Source organism: Dasypus novemcinctus, chromosome 21, assembly GCF_030445035.2.
Source record: "Dasypus novemcinctus isolate mDasNov1 chromosome 21, mDasNov1.1.hap2, whole genome shotgun sequence".
In the NCBI taxonomy this organism is placed as follows: Eukaryota; Metazoa; Chordata; class Mammalia; order Cingulata; family Dasypodidae; genus Dasypus; species Dasypus novemcinctus.
Genome location: NC_080693.1, coordinates 25,658,084 through 25,676,616, shown reverse-complemented (window position 1 = coordinate 25,676,616; position 18,533 = coordinate 25,658,084). Strand labels below are relative to the sequence as shown.

Genomic DNA, 18,533 nt, shown 5'->3' with positions numbered 1-18,533 from the left:
CACAGCTAGCATCACAAGGGACTCAGTGCCTCCACTAGCTTTTCCACCCAAGCCCTAGGCATTTCCATTCGCCCTGTCTCGCAGGCTGTCTCCTCGTCACCAGGTCACCTGGCTCCTGTTCCGCTTCCCAAGCTCCTGGCTACAATTCCCCACCTCTTAGAATCAGTGGCTGCTCCACTGTGAACCTTCCAGAGCTCTACCAGACTCCTGCTTCTGGACTCGTCCAGACCCACAGAGCCTGCCTTTCCGAGGGTTTCCTCCTGCCTGTGGGAAGGGGGTGGGCTTACCTGCTCCTCTCTGGAGTTGATGACGACCAGGTGGGCATCCTCCAGCTGGCAGTACTTCTCAGCCTCAGCCCAGGTCTTTCCAGCCCGAGAGAACCAGTAGCAGCTGTTGCCATGCTCCATCCAGCTAATGGGGCAGCATTCTGTGCCTGCAGGGGTGGGGGCGGAGGGAGCTGAGCTCCGGCTGGAGGGGACAGGCACCGGAAGACTGGAGGCATCCCCCCACCCCTACCGTTGCTCTGGATGAACACCATCTGACAAGTCAGGATGCGCAGATCGACTGGGAAATGCTTCAGATGAAGGAGCAAGGTGGCATGATCTAGGCGGACAGATTCATGGACAGGGATGTGAGCAGAGGCAGTGTGTGTCCCCCACTACCCAGGCGGGGCATGGGACCGAGAACAGGACCCCAACCAAACACACACGCACACACATGCACATGCAATGCATACACATATTCACAGGCATGCATGTGTGGGCACCTGCATATATGCATGCATGCACACAGACACATGCACCACACACGCTCCAGAGAGGGCGTCTCTCACCTGCTTGCAGGTCCTGCTGCTTTTTCTCCAGCTTGGTTTCCAGAGATGTCGCCTTATCATCTGTGCCACTTACTGAAAGAGGGAAGCTCCATTTCGCCTCCCCTGGGCGCTGCTTCTTTAACGCCCCTCTAGCCTCACTGCCCTGGGGCTCCGGGCCAGGCCACTCTACCACCCGGCTTCCCCGACCCCATCCATTCGCCGACACTGCTGAAGTGGCTTTCTGAAGCACAGTCCTGATCAGGTCACTCCCCTGCTTAAATCCCTTCAACAGATCCCCATTTTCTCCACATAGAGCCTCAGTTACCTGCACGGCTTACCTGCTGACTTACCTGTACGGCTTATCGGCATGGTTTAGCTGCATGGCCTGGCCCCCACCCACCCCCGGGCCCCTGGCTCACCACTCACCCCACTATTTGTTAGCTCCTGCCATGCCAGAACTGTTTACAGTGCACAAAACGTGCAGCGGTTCTCCTCACCTCCTGGCCATCCTGGATTCTCTTTCGGCACGTAACTTCCATCCCCTTTACCTGCCTAACTCCTGTTCGTCCTTCAAGATCCCCTCAGCTCAGGATGCCTCCTGGCAGCCTTGCCCAGCTTCCCAGGCTGGGTTATCTGACCCGGTCTGCACCCCCACAGCACCCCACAGACCCAGCACTGGGCAGCCAGCAGCCAGCCCAGTAAATCCACGCTGGTAGACGAGCCCCCCGCCCCCTCCTCACCTTGGGAGTTTAGAGCCCGGACCTCCCTCATGGTGCTCGAGGAGAAGTTGCTGAAAGCTTCTTTCAGGGTCCGCAGCTCCCCTTGCAGCTGTGTGCCTTGTCAGGAGACGGTGGGGACAGGACAAGTTGGAGGGGACTGTGTCCCCAAGACAGCCCCCCGCTGTCCATGTGACTGCCCGACACTGCCCCCACTGCTTCCCCTGCCCGCCCTCGTGATGCTCACTTTGGGACCCGATCACACAGACGCCCACCAGCAGCGTGGCACTGAGGCCCAGGGTGAGCAGACTGAAGCTGAGCCTGGAGCAGAGACACTGCAGCAGGGACTGCGGAGGAGGTGACTCTGCGGAGGAGAGGGTGTCAGAAAGGGGCGCCGGGGGACAAGGCAGCTAGAGGGCAAAGCACACAGGGGACCGGGGGTCTGCGGGAGCCGGAGCCGGGGGGGTGAGAAGACTGGGGGGCGCTGTAGGAGGGTCCGGCGGGCTTCAGCCACCCCAGCTTTGGGCATTGCACTCATACACACGGGCACACTTGTACCAACATGAAGACATGCAAACGTGCACGCACCCTACAAGGGTGCAGATACCAGCCCCGCTCCTGGAGCTGGGGGACCAGGACACCCAGGCAGCGGGCGGGGTCCTCACTGCGCCATCAGGAGGAAGGCGGCCCACGCAGGGGACGCCCCCTCCGCCAGCGGCAGGGGCTGCAGATCAGCTCTAGAGGCCTGCTCCTCTCAGATACGTCCAGAAGAATCCCGTGCGTTCGGCCCCGCCAAGGCTTTGGGTTCCTTAAGTGCAGGCCACGCCACCAGAGACCGCTCCCCAAGGGCCGCCCTCCCGGGCATCCCCCCTCCTTCCCTCCCACCGCGCCCTGTCCCCGTCGCCTTTGCTCCCCCAGAAACCCTTGTTCCGCTGTCATCTCCCTCCCCCCGACCCTCAGTCGGCCCCCAGAACCCACCCCATGCCCTCGGTCACACACGCACACGCACTCATGCATTTTGTCACACGCTCATTACATACACTCCTGCTCTTGCTCACACACGCATTAGCACGCCCGTCCACTCCTGCACACTCTCTCCCATGCTCTCAGCCATGCACCCTCTCCCACACGTGCACACTGACACACTCACACGCTCACGCACCCACAGATCCCCTATGCAGAGCTGGCCACGCCCTCCAGTGCCTGCCGCCCTCCGGGCCTCCCGGTCACCCGTCGCACTCAGGCACCCCCACGTTCAGAGCCCAGTGTCTTCCTCTCCAGCTGGTCTCCTGTCACCAGCCTGAGTTGGACAGTGTCACTGTGAGTGACCACCCAGCACCCTTTCGCTCGTCACACCAGTGACCCGATGGCTGTCACCCGCCTGCACCTCAGCCACACTCAGGGCACCGTCTTGACCCAGGGAGGCCCTGCCCCCGACCCCTCCTCTGCCCACACCCCCTCTGAGCACAGCCTGCCCAGAGGCCCGTCTCCCTCCGCCCCGGCCTCCTGCTCACCTCTCTCCCCGCCCACCTGCTCCGGCCACAGCCGGCCCACCCAGCTAGGGCTCGAGGCGGAGCCCCGGCTGCTCCCTCCAGTTCTGTCCACTTAGGACCCGCTGCCCACCCGCCCTGCAGACCCCCACCTCCAGATCAGCCTGGAAATCAGGATTTGCACTTCTACCCTAAAGCCCGCCTGGCTGCGGGTGTAGCCGAGCTGTGCCGACAACTGGCTCTGAGATCACAGCCCAGTCATTCACCTTCTCCGCGCCTTGATTTGCTCATGTGTGAAACGGGGATGACAATAGTAGCTACTTGTGGTCAGGCTCATGTGTCAACTCGGCCAGGTAATTGTGCCCAGCTGTTTGGTCAAGCAAGCACTGGGCTAACTGTAATACAAGGACTTTTATGGACTTGAGTCACCAGTGACTTCACTGCAGTGGTAAATCGTAGATAGCTGATCACAATTACACTGATCAGGGAGATTGCCATCAGCAATGAGTGACGCTTTATCCAATCGGTTGAATCCCTTAAAAGGGGAAGTGATTCCAGCATTGAGTGAGAATTTCCCAGCTCGTCTTTGGACAGTCAACATCTCCCAGAACTCATCAAGGACCTTCATTGGACTTTCACTAGAGCCCCTGGTTGCAGCCTGCCTGTCGAACCTGGACTTGTGCATCCCCAGAGTCGTATGAGAGACTGATAAAATCTCTTATTACTGACAGATATCTCTTGTTGATTCTGTTTCCCTAGAGAACCCTGACTAATACACTTACCTGACTGGGTTATTCTGAGAAGGAGGTGAATTAAAACATGTCGGGAAGCGGACTTGGCTCCTACTGCGTGGGAGGTCCGCGGTTCAAACCCCGGGCCTCCTTGACCTGTGTGGAGCTGGCCCATGCGCAGTGCTGATGAGAGCAAGGAGTGCCCTGCCACGCAGAGGTGTCCCCCGCATAGGGGAGCCCCACGCACAATGAGTGTACCCCGTAAGGAGAGCCGTCCAGTGCGAAAGAAAGTTCAGCCTGCCCAGGAGTGGCGCCACACACACAGAGAGCTGACACAGCAAGATGACACAACAAAACGAGGCACAGATTCCCAGTGCCGCAGATAAGGATAGAAGCAGTCACAGAAGAACACACAGCGAATGGACACAGAGAGCAGACAACTGGGGCGGGGGGGGGGGGGGGGCGGAGGAGAAGGGGAGAGAAAGAAATAAAAATAAAATCTTAAAAAAATAAATAAAACATGTCAAGTGCTGCTTACAAAAAGTACAAGATGAAGAAACAGAGAGCAGGTCTACCCTCCCACCCAAAACAACCAAAACAAAACACAGACAAATACAGCCCACCCTCATTATTCACAGATTCTGTATCAGCGGTGCTTTCCCTGTCATTTGTGATCTTTCATGGGCATGCGCAGAACAGTGAAAAATCTGAGTCACTCAAAAAATTTGAATCACCAACAGGCAGATTTTGGGCTGAAGTCCCCAGCTGAGGTCAAGATGACACAAGGTGACAGTCTGCCTTCTTGTTTCAGTTTTTCCTACCATAAACAGTGTTTAAATGTTACACTAAGATGTTCTGAAGGCTGTAATATTTCTACATTACATGTAGATGGGGTTAAGTGGGGTTTAAGTCTCTAAAAGGGTGGTGAAACAAAGAACTTTCTTAGGTATCATATGTAAATTTAAGGAAGAAGCAAAAGAGAAAAGGTGTCTTTAAACAGAAACACACATAAAACAAGGTTCTGTATTATTCGGTTGAGGAAACATTGCAACTAGCGTTTTCCAGGAATTTCACCCTGTATTTCCCCAAAGTGCAATAATTATTTGATCATTCAGTATTGTTGGAGGTGAATAACTACCATCAATAATGAGAAGCAGGAGGCAGACTTGGCCCAGTGGTTAGGGCGTCCATCTACCACATGGGAGGTCCACGGTTCAAACTCCGGGCCTCCTTGACCTGTGTGGAGCTGGCCCACGTGCAGTGCTGATGCGTGCAAGGAGTGCCGTGCCACGCAGGGGTGTCCCCCGCATAGGGGAGCCCCACGTGCAAGGAGTACGCCTGGTAAGGAGAGCTGCCCAGCGCGAAAGAAAGTGCAGCCTGCCCAGGAATGGCACCACACACACGGAGAGCTGACACAACAAAATGACGCAACAAAAAGAAACACAGATTCCCATGCCTCTGACAACAACAGAAGTGGACAAAGAAAAAGATGCGGCAAATAGACACACAGAACAGACAACCGGGTGGGGGGGAGGAAGGGGAGAGAAATAAATAAATATTTTTAAAAAACAGAAAAAATAATAATGAGAAGCAATTGTATAAGGGAAAAAAAAACGTTTTCAAGAATGGCACAATAGGCAGGGATCCCTGGGAGACAGGAAACAAAGCAGATGAGCCCTGCAATTGCCCCAATTTACTGCTTATTGCCTGGAAAGGATTTCCAGGTCATGCAGAGGAGAGAGAGATCCAGACAGAGCTCAGCAGATACCCTGAGTTGAGGAGACAGAGCTGAGAGACAAGAGCTGGGACAACCAAGGCAGTTGGAGGTCACAGGACAAAGTACCAAAGAGGAGAGCTGCACAGAGACCTGAAGAAGGTTCCCCTCCAGCCATTGGCTGAATGCTGAGCCTGGAACATGCCCATTCCCACTGACCAGACTGGAAAAACTCACAAGCCGCAGGGACTAGGGAATAATTAGTCATAGACTGAGCACTGCTCCAGACCCACCGAGCATAAAAGCAAGACCCAAAAGAATCAAATTGGTTCCAAGTCACATAACTACATCAAAAAAAAATACTGTCTTCAAAGATTATTTTGTTTAATGTTATACATGTTATACTAAATAGGCTAAATAACTCTGCAAAGATTACAGTTGTTATCTAACTTAACCATTGTTATTCTGCCTGGTATTATTTGGATTTGCTAAAATGTATTGCTTTGAAAGGGATATAATATTTTTCATAATCTTTTTGGCCACTGTACTCTTCTTTTTACTTGAGGAGCTATACCTAAGAAATAGCACCTGAGGTGCTTCACTTGCACCTGGACCTGATTTATATGATGAGATCCTTCTTTCTTAAATGTATTAGCTGTTAGTCTCTTTACTTATCTGTCTCACTACTTGAGAGTCTTTAATAATTTTGAATAAAGTTAATAGCTTTAAAAAAAAAGAAAAAAGAAAGAAAGCCCCCACATATTTAGAGGGATATAGAAAAATCCAGGACCCAACAAGGTAAAAATCACAATGTCTGGCATCCAAAGAATCCCAGGCATCCAAAGAAGCTGGAAAACACAATTTATAATGAGGTGTATAAGTCAGGGTTCTCCAGTTTTATATGATTTTTAAAACAGGAATTGGCTCACACAACCATGAGGACTGGCAAATTTGAATTCCATAGGTCAGGCCACAAGTTGGGAATTCTGACTAAGATTTCAATGAATTTCCCGAGGGGAAGCTGGCTGGCTGGCTAAAGTAGAGATAGAAATTCTTCTTTTTGATTGCTGAAGTCGTGTTCTCCCCTTAAGGCCTCTACTGGTGATATGAAATTTCTCACTGCTGAAGGCAAGCCCCTTAGTTGGCTGTACATGTAATCAGCATAGATGCAATCAACTGACCAATGATTTAAATCCATGAGATGCCCTCACAGCAACAATCAGGCCAGTGCTTGCTTGACCAAACACAGGACACCATAACCTAGCCACATTGACACCAACCATCACATAAGACTAATAAACCAATCAAAAGGGACCCAGAACTGACACAGTTGTTAGAATTAGCAGATGAGGAGATTTAAACAGATATTGTAACTATATCCCATATTTTCAAAAATTAAGTAGAGTCATGGAAGATATTAAAAAGTCCCAAGCCTGCTAAGAAGACGGAAGGTTAGAGAGACACAGGACTCACTTCTCTCCCAGAAAAATAGCAAGCGGAAAGGCAGAAATGGCCTGAAATAAATGTTTTAGGGTTTAGAGGACCAGGGGAAGGCTAGACACCACCCAGAAGACAGAGGGGCAACGGAACAGAAGTTTGGCAGGAAAACTCTGCGAGTAAAAGCTGCAGCTGCCAGTGCCCGTGCCCGACCCTCAGAGCAGACAGCTTTGAATTCTCCAGCCTCTGGCCAGCAGCTATGGACAGAGAAGACCACAGGGGTCCACCTCCCCAGGGAAGGGGAGAGAGAGGGATGGCCTAAGGCTGATTCAGCTTTTGGCCAACAAATTTGGTCTGCTGTGTCCCACGAGCCCTTCATTTGCCTTGGGAGGCAGTAGGGGACAAAAAAGATCCAATTCTCACAAAAACTGCCCCTACTAACCAGGACTGGTTATTGAAGGCACAGAGTGGGGTGGAATTATTTCCTACCCAGGAAAAGGGAGGGGGCTGCCAGCAAAGGCTGAAGAACAACCCCTGAGAAAGTTTGATTTGCAAGGCTCTGAAAAGCCTTGAGGCAGGATCCTCGTCAGATTGTGGAAGTGGTTTTGCTGCTACCACATTCCGACCCGGGACTGCCAAAGAGCGCCACCTGCTGGCAAACCGAGGAAGGGCATGCAAGGAAATTGGAAAATAAATGAGGGCTTTTCTGGGTCTTTACAGCCTCCCTCCCCAAGGCACATGGAAGTGGGTCTACAATCCATGACTGGGCCCATGGTCTTATTTGAGCAACTAATCAGGGAAATTCTAAAATGCTAAAACAGGTTGAACAGAGAATCAAAGAACAGCAGTAACACAGTCTCCCGCCACTTAATACCTACGAAAGAGAGAAATTGAGCATCAGAGTAAACTCACCATCATAATCAGATGCCTAGACATCAGCAAAAATTATAAGCCATACCAAGAAAATGAAAGATATGGCTCAAGCAAAGGAATATACCAAAGCCCCAGTTGAAGGGACTGGTCAAGTGGTTGAACACCTGCTTCCAATGTATGAGGTTCAAGATTCAGTCCCAGGTACCTCCTAAAAACAAGCAAAAGAGGGAAGTGGATGTGGCTCAACTGATTGGGCTCCTGCCTAGCATATCGGAGGCCCTGGGTTGCTTCCCAGGGCCTCCTTGTGAGGGCAAGCTGGCCTGCGCCCGCAGAGAGCTGCCGGCCCATGCCCGTGGAGAGCTGGTGTAGGAAGATGATGCAACAAAGGGAGACAGGCAGACATGGACGAATGTGCAGTGAATGGACACAGGGAGCAGACAGTAAGCAAGTGGCAAGGGGGGAGATAAATAAATAAAATAAATCTTAAAAAAAAAAAAGAAAATACCAACTTCTATTGAGGAGCAGATGTAGCTCAGTGGCTGAGCACCTGCTTCCCATGTACAAGCTCCTGGGTTCAATCTCTGGTACCTTCCAAAAAAAAAAAGCCTCATTTGAGACAGCTAATCAACAAGGGTCATATAAATCTCCTAAATCAAATCAACAGGTTGAAAGACAATATGGCTAAAGAGTTAAAGGACATTAAGAGGATAGTGGGTGAGCACAAAGAAGAATTTGAAAACCTGGATAGAAAAATAACAGAACTTATGGGAATGAAAGACACAATAGGTGAGACCAAAACCCATTAGAACTTCTGGGAATATAGCAAACTAGAAAGACATGGGACTCTTCTCTCCCAGAAAAATAGCTAGAGGACAAGGAAAAAATATTCTAGGGTTTAGGACACCAGGGGAAGACTGGACACCACCCAGAAGGAAAAGAATTGTGACGGCAAAACTGTGAGTTAAAAGCAGCAGCTGGGAAACGGACTTTGGCCCAGTGGTTAGGGCGTCCGTCTACCATATGGGAGGTCCGCGGTTCAAACCCCGGGCCTCCTCGACCCGTGTGGAGCTGGCCATGCACAGTGCTGATGCGCGCAAGGAGTGCCGTGCCACGCAAGGGTGTCCCCCGCGTGCGGGAGCCCCACGCGCAAGGAGTGCGCCCGTGAGGAAAGCCGCCCAGCGTGAAAGAAAGAGCAGCCTGCCCAGGAATGGCGCCGCCCACACTTCCTGTGCCGCTGACGACAACAGAAGCGGACAAAGAAACAAGACGCAGCAAATAGACACCAAGAACAGACAACCAGGGGAGGGGGGGAAATTAAATAAATAAATAAATCTTTAAAAAAAAAAAAAAAAAGCAGCAGCTGCAACTGCCAGCATGTTCTCCAACCCTATAGACACTTTTGAATTCTCTGGCTTCAGGACAGTAGCAATAGACAAAGGGGGCCCCAGGGATCCATGTCCCCAGGAAAGGGGAGATCGAGGGACACAACCTAAGGCTGACTCAGCTTTTGACCCATAAATTTGGTCTGCTGTGTCCCACGAGCCCTTCAAAGCCAGATGGGGCTTCACCATTGTTTGCCGTGGGAACTGGCAAGGTACTAAAGAGACGTGACCCTCTAAATCTCCCTCTCTACTGACCAGGACTGGTTGTTGAAGATGCAGAGGGGATTGGAATCATTCCCTACCTGGGAAAAGGGATTGGGGGGGGCGGGGGGAGATGGGGCTGCCAGCAAAGGTTGGAGAACTGCCTCAGAGAAGGTTTGAATTACGAGGCTCTTAGCCTCCAGGCAGGAACCTCTATCCTATCGATCAGGTCGGTGTTGCAGCAAACACACTCTAACCAGGTTTTGAACTGAAAGGGCTGCTGAAGAGCAGCATCTGCTGGCAGACAAAGAAGTGCATGTAAGGAGATTAAAAGTAAATAAGAAAAATAAATACATAAATAAAGCAAAAAAAAGTAAATAAGCAAGAGAGGCTTTTTCTGGCATTTACAGCCTCTCACCAAAGGACCTTGGAAGTGGGTCTGCAACCCATTACTGGATCCAGGGCCCAGATTTGAGCAACTAACAGGAAAAATCCTAAAGACCCAGATCAAGTTAAACCAAGAATCAAAGAAGAGCAGTAACACACAGCTTCTTAAACATTTTTGTACCTCATAGGACTCTGTCAAAAGAGTGAAAAGGCAGCTGACTCAATGGGAGAAAATATTTGGAAATCACATGTCAGGTTTAATATCCATGATATATAAAGAGATGCTACAGCTCAACAATAAAGACAAATGTATATATTTTTAATGTAATATTATTACAAAGTCAATAATAAAATAAAATAAAAAAAAAAAAAATAAAGACAAATGACCCAATTGAAATATGGGCAAAAGACTTGAATAGACATTTGCCCAAAGAAGAAATACAAATAGCAAAAAGGCACATGAGATGTTCAACATCACTAGCGATTAGGGAAATGCAAATCAAGGCAACGAGATATCATTTCTCACCTGTAGAATGGCCACTATTTAAAGACAAAGAAATACAAGTATTGGAGAGGAAATGGAGAGACAGGAACACTTATTCACTGTTGGTAGGAATATAGAATGGTATAGCCACTGTAGAGGACTTTTTGGCAGTTCCTAAGAAAGTTGAATACAGATTTGCCATGTGACCTGACAATACCACTATTGGGTATATATCCCAGAAGTACTGAGAGCAGTGACACAAACAGACATCTTCACACCAATGTTCATAGCAGTGTTATTCATGATTGCCAAAAGATGGAAACAACCCACATGTCCATCAACCAATGAATGGATAAACAAACTGTGGTATATACACATGATGGAATATTATGCAACTATAAGAAGAAATGAAGTCGTGAAGTTTATGACAACATGGGTGAACCTGGAGGATATTATATAGAGTGAAACAAACCAAACCCAAAAGAACAAATAGTGTACAATTGTGCTATTATGAACTAAATATATTTTGTAAACTCATGGAGTTAATAACTAGAATATAGGTCACCAGAAAACAGAATGAAGTTTTTAGAGAATGGAAATTTGAGGGTTAATCTTGCAGAAGTGGCAAAAAATGTTGTTTGTAGGGAAAACGGACTTGGCCCAGTGGTTAGGGCTTCCGTCTACTACATGGGAGATCCGCGGTTCAAACCCCGGGGCCTCCTTGACCCGTGTGGAGCTGGCCCATGCACAGTGCTGATGCGCGCAAGGAGTGCCTGCCACGCGGGGGTGTCCCCCGCGTAGGGGAGCCCCACGTGCAAGAAGTGCACCCCGTAAGGAGAACCGCCCAGCGCGAAAGAAAAGTGCAGCCTGCCCAGGAATGGTGCCGCCCACACTTCCCGTGCCACTGATGACAACAAGAACGGACAAAGAAATAAGACGCAGCAAATAGACACAGAGAACAGACAACCGGGGGGGGGGGGGGGAGGAGTTAAATTAAATAAATAAATCTTTTAAAAAAAGGCTGTTGGGAAATGATAGAAATGGTGAAAGCACATCATTGTAGTTTTTTTAGTTTTGTTTTAATTTTGTTTTTTGAGGATCAGGGACCGGAAATTGAACCCGGGATGTGGGAGGCCCGGTGCTCACCACTGAGCCACATTGGTTCCTCTGAGTTGTCTCCCTTGCCTGTTTGCTTGTTGCATGCTCATTGTGTTTGCTCATGGGCCTGCTCGTTGGGTTATTTTGGCTCATTGTCTGCTTGTTATTTTTGCTCATTGTCTGTTGCTGTGTTTGTGCTAGCTATCTGTCTGTTTCTTTAGGAGGCACTAGGAACCAAACCCAGGACCTCCCATGTGAGAGGTAGGTGCTCAACTGCTTGAGCACATCTGTGCCCATCATTGTGATTTATAACTGGCAGTGCTAATAAAAGGGTATGACAGTGGTTGAATAAGAAAATCTAAGGTCATGTATATTACTAGAAGGAAAGCTAAAAAATGTAACATGGGATGTACAGCATAGCAAAACCTCATGTGAAATATGAGTATAGATAATATGCATATGTGAGACTTTTTTCTTTGAGACTGAACAAATGTATGTTAATGTTACAAGATGTTAATAGGCAAAATAAAACTGAAGCAACTTATGGACAGTAGTATCTAGTAATATATAATAATCTTCCACTAAGTATTTAAAAACAAGGAAATACACCTAACTGAAAGAAACTAGACAAAAGGTACTACATATTGTTTGACTCCATCTATACAAAACAAATACAAATAAATTAGAAAGACGGAAACAAAATAACAGCTATGAGTGGACAAGTGAAGCATAGAGATTGAGAGGTGATTATTAAAGGGTAGAGCTTTTTTTTGTTTATTTTTGGTTTATTATTTTTATTATTGGGATAATGAAAATGTTCTAATAATGATTGAAATGATGAACGTACAACTATGTGCATTCATGACTGCACAACCAAATACCAACTGATTGTACAGTTTGGGTGGATTTTATACTTTGGATGGATCATATGCTTTAATAATATGTATCAATAAAATTGATTTTTTTAAAAAAGTCCAAGGGGATCAGATGTGGCTCAGTGGTTGGACACCTGCTTCCCACACGGGAGGTCCTGGGTTAGGTTCCTGGTGCCTCCTCAAAAACAAAAAACAAAGAGCAAGCAAACAAATGAAAAACCAACTCAGGGGAGCGCATGTGGCTCACTGGTTGAGTGCTGGCTTCCTACATACGAGGTCCTGAGTTCAATCCCCAGCCCCAGTACTCCTAAAAAAAAATCCCAAATTGAACTTCTAGAGATAAAAACCACATTTTGAAATGAACACAATGCACTGAGTAGAATGTATGGAAGACTGGACAGGCATAGGAAAAGATAAGTCAACATAAAGACATAGCAATGACAACCATACAAAATGAAACGGAGAGAGAAAAGAATCAAAAAACTGGAAAAAGCATCAGTGAGGCGAGCCAGAGGACTTCAAGCAACCTAAGGTACCAGTCATTGGTGTCTCCGAAGGAAAGGCGAGAGGGGGAGGCAGAAAAAACCTTGGAAGAAAAAATGAACAAAACATTTCCCAATTTGATGAAAACTGTAAGCATGTGTTTTCATTTCCTTCAGGCTGCCGTAACAAAGGACCACAAACTAGGCTGCCACGCGCAAGAAGTGCGCCCCGTAAGGAGAGCTGCCCAGCGCAAAAAAAAGTGCAGCCTGCCCAGGAGTGGCGCCGCACACACGGAGAGCTGATGCAGGAAAACGATGCAACAAAAAGAGACACAGATTCTGGGTACCACTGATAAGAATACAAGCGCACACAGAAGAACACACAGCAAATGGACACAGAAAGCAGACAACTGGCGGGGGGGGGGGGGGCGGAGGGAGAGAAATAAAAAATAATAATAATAAAATCTTAAAAAACATAACAGGAATTTTGTCGTCTCACTCCGTTCTAGGGAGTAGGAGCCTGAGCTCAAGGTGTCAGCAGGTCAAGCTCCCCCGAACTCGAAAGGGGAGACCCCTTCCTCGCCTCTTCCACCCTCTGGTGTTTGCCAGCAATCCACGCGGTTCCTCGGCTTGCAGAGGCATCACTCCCTCTCTGCCCCCATCTTCAGATGACCTTACACCCCTTGTCTGTCTCTTCTGGTGGGGACGGCAGTCATGCCGGGTTAGGACCCAACCTAGTTTAGTTACATCTTCAAAAACCTATTTCCAAATGTGCGGGGACCAGGGGCTAGGACTTGAAGCTGTCTTTTGGGGGGATACAAATCAGCACGCCAAGTGCTAGGAGGCGAGGCGCTGACAAACGTGAGCTTGCAGGATGACCGTCCCTTCCCTGCAGTGGAGGCCACTGGAGAGAAACGCCCTGACTTGGTTGCACCACCTCCAACTCGCCCCTTGATGACCCCAACAGTCCTTTTGAGTGAACTCCCTTTCCCGTTACATCTAACACTTCTGGACTCTCCATCCCCTAACCTTCTTATCCCCCAGAAGAGTCAACAAATCCTGAATGATTTTTGAATGCTCGCTCTGCCCCTCCCGTCTTCACTTCCTGCCTCTGTGGCATCACGTGGGCTCAGGGGATGCAGGGGAAAGCGAGACAGATGTGGTGTCCCGTGGACGCTGCCTGGTGAAAAGCCTGCCAGCCCTGGACACAGGGAAGGAGAGGCCATCGTGGGAACACCCACCTCTCCTGCCCCTTCCTGTCCTTTCAGGCCCCCCCACCCACCCACTGCCTCCGTTTGCCAGTCTCCAACAGAGAACCCCTAGTTTGCGCCCCGGGGCTAACCCACCCCCTTCTGAGCTCAGGGCCCCAACCCCTCCCATCTCCACAGAGCCTCCCCCACCCCTGGCTGGCCCCCTTCCCCCCCCCCCCCCCCAGCCTCTCCGCTGGCTCCAGTCCTTCAGCCTAGGCCTGCTCGGGTCCCTGTCACCTTGAAGCCCTTTTCCCAGACACCCGGGGCAGGAAGGGGGCTGGAGGGAGCAGCAATCTCCCAGGATCTAGCTCCCCATACCCCCTCCCCCCACGCACACCCTCCCGGCTGCACCTGCGTCCCCTGCGTCCCCTGCGTCCCCTCTGTGCGTGGCACACAGCCAGCCCACGCACGCACGCAGCCCACGCACGCAGCCCACGCAATCACACCGCGTGCACGGGGCTTGTAGTGGAAGGAAGGGGGTGGACGTGCTGTCCAGCTTCCAGGGCTTCCCACCCCTCTGGGCACACGCCCCTCCCCCGGGGCCTGGAGGTGGTGGGGAAGGTGAGGGCAGCGGCCTCGCACTAGTCCGGGTTCTCCGTCCCTGCTCTCCAGGTGAAGACCTGGACAGAGCGAGCCCAGCCCGGGCCGCCGGCACTTGCCTTTCCAGAATGGCGCGCCTCGGCCGCGGCTCTGCGCATGCGCTCTCCGCCCCTCGCCCCCGCCGAGCTGGCGGCCATTTTCCTCCGAGTCCAGCTGCTGCGCGTCCTGCAAGTCCTTCTCCATGATGCGCCCCGTCTGGTGCTGGGTGGAGATTGCTCTCAGCGCTGGGGCTCGGCCCCCGGCCAGATGCAGACCAGAGTGGAGGCTGATGATGGGGTGAGGTTTGAAATCCTGCTGGGTCCTGAGCCCCTCCCAGGAGATTGCCTGGGGCCTTGGCAGTGGCCTGAAGCCTTCCCGCCATACTCACAGGGGCCAGAGCACCCCACACCTTCCCATTTGCCCCACTGTCCCCCGGCCCTGAATCAGGGTCTCCTTAATCCCCGCCATCTCCAGACCCCCCTGCCTGCCCAACCTTGGTTACCTGCCACAGGTATGGAGGGCTCACGCCAGGATCCCTCAGGCAGCTGGGCCCCAAGGCCAAGGAGGGGCTACAGCCTGGGGAGCTGCGGGGGGCGGTGGTAGAGGAGGAGAGGAGAGGAGGGGCAGGTCCCCCAGTGGGCGCCGAGCTCGGGTAGCTGCGTGTCCCCGTGTTTCTAACCTGACATCCCCTGCCCCGGGGACTTTGGACAGTAAATAGAAGTGGAAATGGGGTTGGAACTCAGGCAAAGGGTAGTGGGGGCAGGGAACAGGATCCTCTCCAGAGAAAGTGGGTCTCCTGCTTCACCCCCCATCCCACCCCCACGTGCCAGTCACCTCGTTCCTCACTGACAGGGGACCCAGACCAGGAGGGGCCGGGGGTGCAGTTTGCTGTTTCCCCTCTGCCCCTCCCCCTTTCACTTCCTGCCTCTGAATTCCCCAGAATTGTTGGTGTCCCCCACATATCCCTGGCCAGGATCAGGGAGGCCATTTCTCTGCTTTGACTCAAACAGGCATCTTAGCCCCAGGCTCCAGCTCCCCAGGGCTCTGCAGCCTGGGTCCCCAGCTCAGGCCCCACTCACTTGACTTTCCAGGACAGAAAAGGCTATCAAGGACCTGAAGCCACAGTGGTGGGGGAGGTGTTGGAAAGAGCAGAAAAAAGGTCTCCTTGCAGCAGGAGGCTTTGGACTTGGAGAAGCCCGTTCTGGGAGCAGGTCCCTGAGATCCCCAGTGTCGGTGCCCCGGCTCTAGACCTTGTCCAGAGGTTTTCTCATTAAGCCCACAGCACCCCATGAGGTGGGTACTTCTGTTACTCCCATGTGCAGGGAGAAAAAGGACCCTCGGGGAGATTGGGTGGCTTCTCTGGTAGGGGAGTGGGGACAGTAGAGGAACTGGTAAAGCAAAACGGGAAAACAGGAAAAATAAAGCTGTAATGCCCCATTCCCCACCCCCTAGCCCCGGTAACCTGTTCTTTGTTTCTGTCTTTGCCTTTTCTAGGTATTTCCTGTGAGATCATATAATAGTAATACTTTGATGTCTGACTTATTTCACTCAACCTGCTGTCTTGAGCTTCATCCATATACAGAACTTCATTTCTTTTTAGGGCTAAACAATATTCCATTTCATGGATGAGTCACATTTTGTTTATCCATTCCTCTGGGGTGATGAAAAGTGTTGGTAATGAATGGTGCTGATGGTAGCACAACATGGGGAATCCAATTAATGTCACTCAACTTATGCAGTGGTTAGAATGGGAATTTTTGTGTTGCGTATAAGTTACTATAATTAAAAAAAAATTTTTTTGAAAGGGGAGAAAATACAAGAAAAGTGGGGCCCAGTCGTCCTGTGAGGAAGGCTGGGTTCCATGAGCTGAAGAACATGATTATCTAACCATCCACACTTGCCAATTAACACTAGTTGGGAAAGAAAATACAGTTTTTGCCCATGATACAGGCAGACTTCCTCTTTATAAAGCTGTCTGTGCTTCCCCCTGTGTCTAAAGGGGATTTGAACAGAGGCCTGAACTTTCTAGAGCACACAGGAAACAGCCACCCACTCTAATATCTTGACATTCCTACTCAAGCACAAAGCAGTGGCTTTTTTTTTTTTCTTTTTTGACCATCACCCATGGTAAGAGCTATATCTTACAGTGTGTTCCAGAACACACACCTGCGTGCACAATTGTGTTTTATTCCCCTCCGAAGCCCCTGGCTCATGGTAGTGGGTGCTCGACAAATGGTAGGTGAATGAACGAATGATTCTATAGATGTATTATTGACACCAAAGCTTCATGAAACAATGCTTTTATGACTTGTGTTCTTTTTCATGACCAACTAATTGAGTTTCCCAATCACAACAACGGGTCACAACTCAAAGTTAGAAAAGTACTGCTGTGGTGGTTAAAAGTTGTATGTAGCCCAGGAAAACATACTCTTAAACTTAATCCATTCCTGTGGGTGTGAACCCATTGTAAGCAGGACCTTGTTGATGCGGTTCTGTCAGTTAAGGTGTATGTGGCCCAGCCAAATCAGGATGGGTTTTAATCCTATTAGTAGAGTCCTTTATAAGTAGAATGGATTCAGACATGAGAGAGAGAAAGCCACAGGAAGAAGGCGAAACCAACGAAACCTGGAAGAGAAGGGAGAGACAAGGAGATGTCTATCAAGGACCTGAAGCCACGGTGGTGGGGGGGGTGCCTTGCCATGTGACAGAGGAGCCAAGGAGTGCCAGCAGGCAGCCCCAGAATACCAGTCTTTAGGGGGAAAGCATCGCCTTGATGATGCCTTGATTTGGACTTTCTTTTAGACTCAAAACAGTATGCTAATAAATTCCCATTGTTGAAGTCACCCATTGCATGGTATTTGCTTAAGTAGCCTAGGAAATGAAAACAATTGTCATAAAGCCCCAGTCTTGGGAGGCATGTGGTTTTAGTCCCAAGATACAGACCACAGCTTAAAGAACAGGATGTCTCCCACACATCAGGGTTCACCAACTGCCAGCCTGAGATGCGGGAATTCTCACTGTCACCCCCATCAAGTGAACTGATCCCACATTTCAGGGTGTATCACGTACAATACCCCAATCCTGGCCCTAGGATGGGGGGAATGGAACAGAGACCCCCAGGGACAGCCTCTGCAGCCTTCTCTTTTCCTTATTTGAAAGAAATAATTTTCATTTACAAAACGTGGCCATAATCCATGGACTGTTTCTGAAGCTTCCATATCATTTTATGGCTTTATTGGAGGTTTTCTAGGTTCAGTTACGGCATCTAGTTTTGTTTGGTTGTTTGGAGTTTGGTTCTTTTGTTCCCCAGGCAAAGAAGGCTAGGTCAGCCCTACTGTCAGTTTATGACACCCAGTCTTCTTCACAAGTCTGAGCAATACTTCCTCTTCTTTTATGACTTTGCCCCTCCATCCTGTTTCATCAATTCCCTACTCTGTAGGCTCCAAGGTGGTGGGCCCACTCTATGTGGTAGTCTTCAAAGATGGCTGCCAGACTTTTCTCCCCTCACTGACCACACAAGACACACCACCATCTAGAGACAGAGTAATTCTCCTCCCCGTGAATCTGAACTGGCTGCGCAACCTGCCTTGACCAATAGAACATGGTGGAAGTAACACTCAGATGGTCCCAGAACTAGCCTCTACGAGACCTGGAAGCTCCAGCTTCCACTCTTGGAAGTCAGCCCCCATACTACAAAGAAGTCCAGGCTATCCTACTGGGGAGAGACGGGCCTTGGGAGACGAAACACGTGGAGAGGGAGAGAGGCCACATGGAGGATCACTGAGGCCCTGGACATGTGAAAGAGGCCTTCTGGAAGCTTCCAGACTAGTCCAGCCACCACCTCAAAACAGCCAAGTGAGTGACCTCAGCCAAGAGAACAATCCAGCTTAGCCCTGCTCAAATTCCTGACCCAGAGGATCTTGAGAATAATAAATAGTTGTTTGCTTTAAGCCACTTAAGTTTTGAGGTGTTTTGTTATACATTAATAGATAACTGAAGTAATAATATAGGTTCTTGAATATG

At 50.0% G+C, this 18,533-nt stretch overlaps 1 protein-coding gene and 1 long non-coding RNA gene across 2 annotated transcripts in view; one reads left to right on the top strand and one right to left on the bottom strand.

Moving 5' to 3' along the window:
* Window positions 1-14,724, bottom strand: part of LOC101440997 (asialoglycoprotein receptor 2) — a 32,828-nt gene extending 18,104 nt beyond the window's left edge. The window contains exons 1-6 of the mRNA XM_004475240.4: window positions 14,591-14,724; window positions 1,775-1,891; window positions 1,552-1,647; window positions 833-904; window positions 517-603; window positions 288-433 (exon numbers count right to left, since the gene is read on the bottom strand). Of these exons, the coding sequence (XP_004475297.2) occupies window positions 288-433; window positions 517-603; window positions 833-904; window positions 1,552-1,647; window positions 1,775-1,891; window positions 14,591-14,714 (642 nt within the window). The 5' untranslated portion in view covers window positions 14,715-14,724. The remainder of the gene's footprint in view (window positions 1-287; window positions 434-516; window positions 604-832; window positions 905-1,551; window positions 1,648-1,774; window positions 1,892-14,590) is intronic.
* On the top strand, window positions 14,674-17,353 carry LOC105744331 (uncharacterized). Its single transcript, XR_001117457.4, has 3 exons — window positions 14,674-14,807; window positions 15,602-15,803; window positions 16,005-17,353. It is a non-coding gene; the product is annotated as an uncharacterized lncRNA (long non-coding RNA).
* Window positions 17,354-18,533: the final 1,180 nt, after the last annotated feature.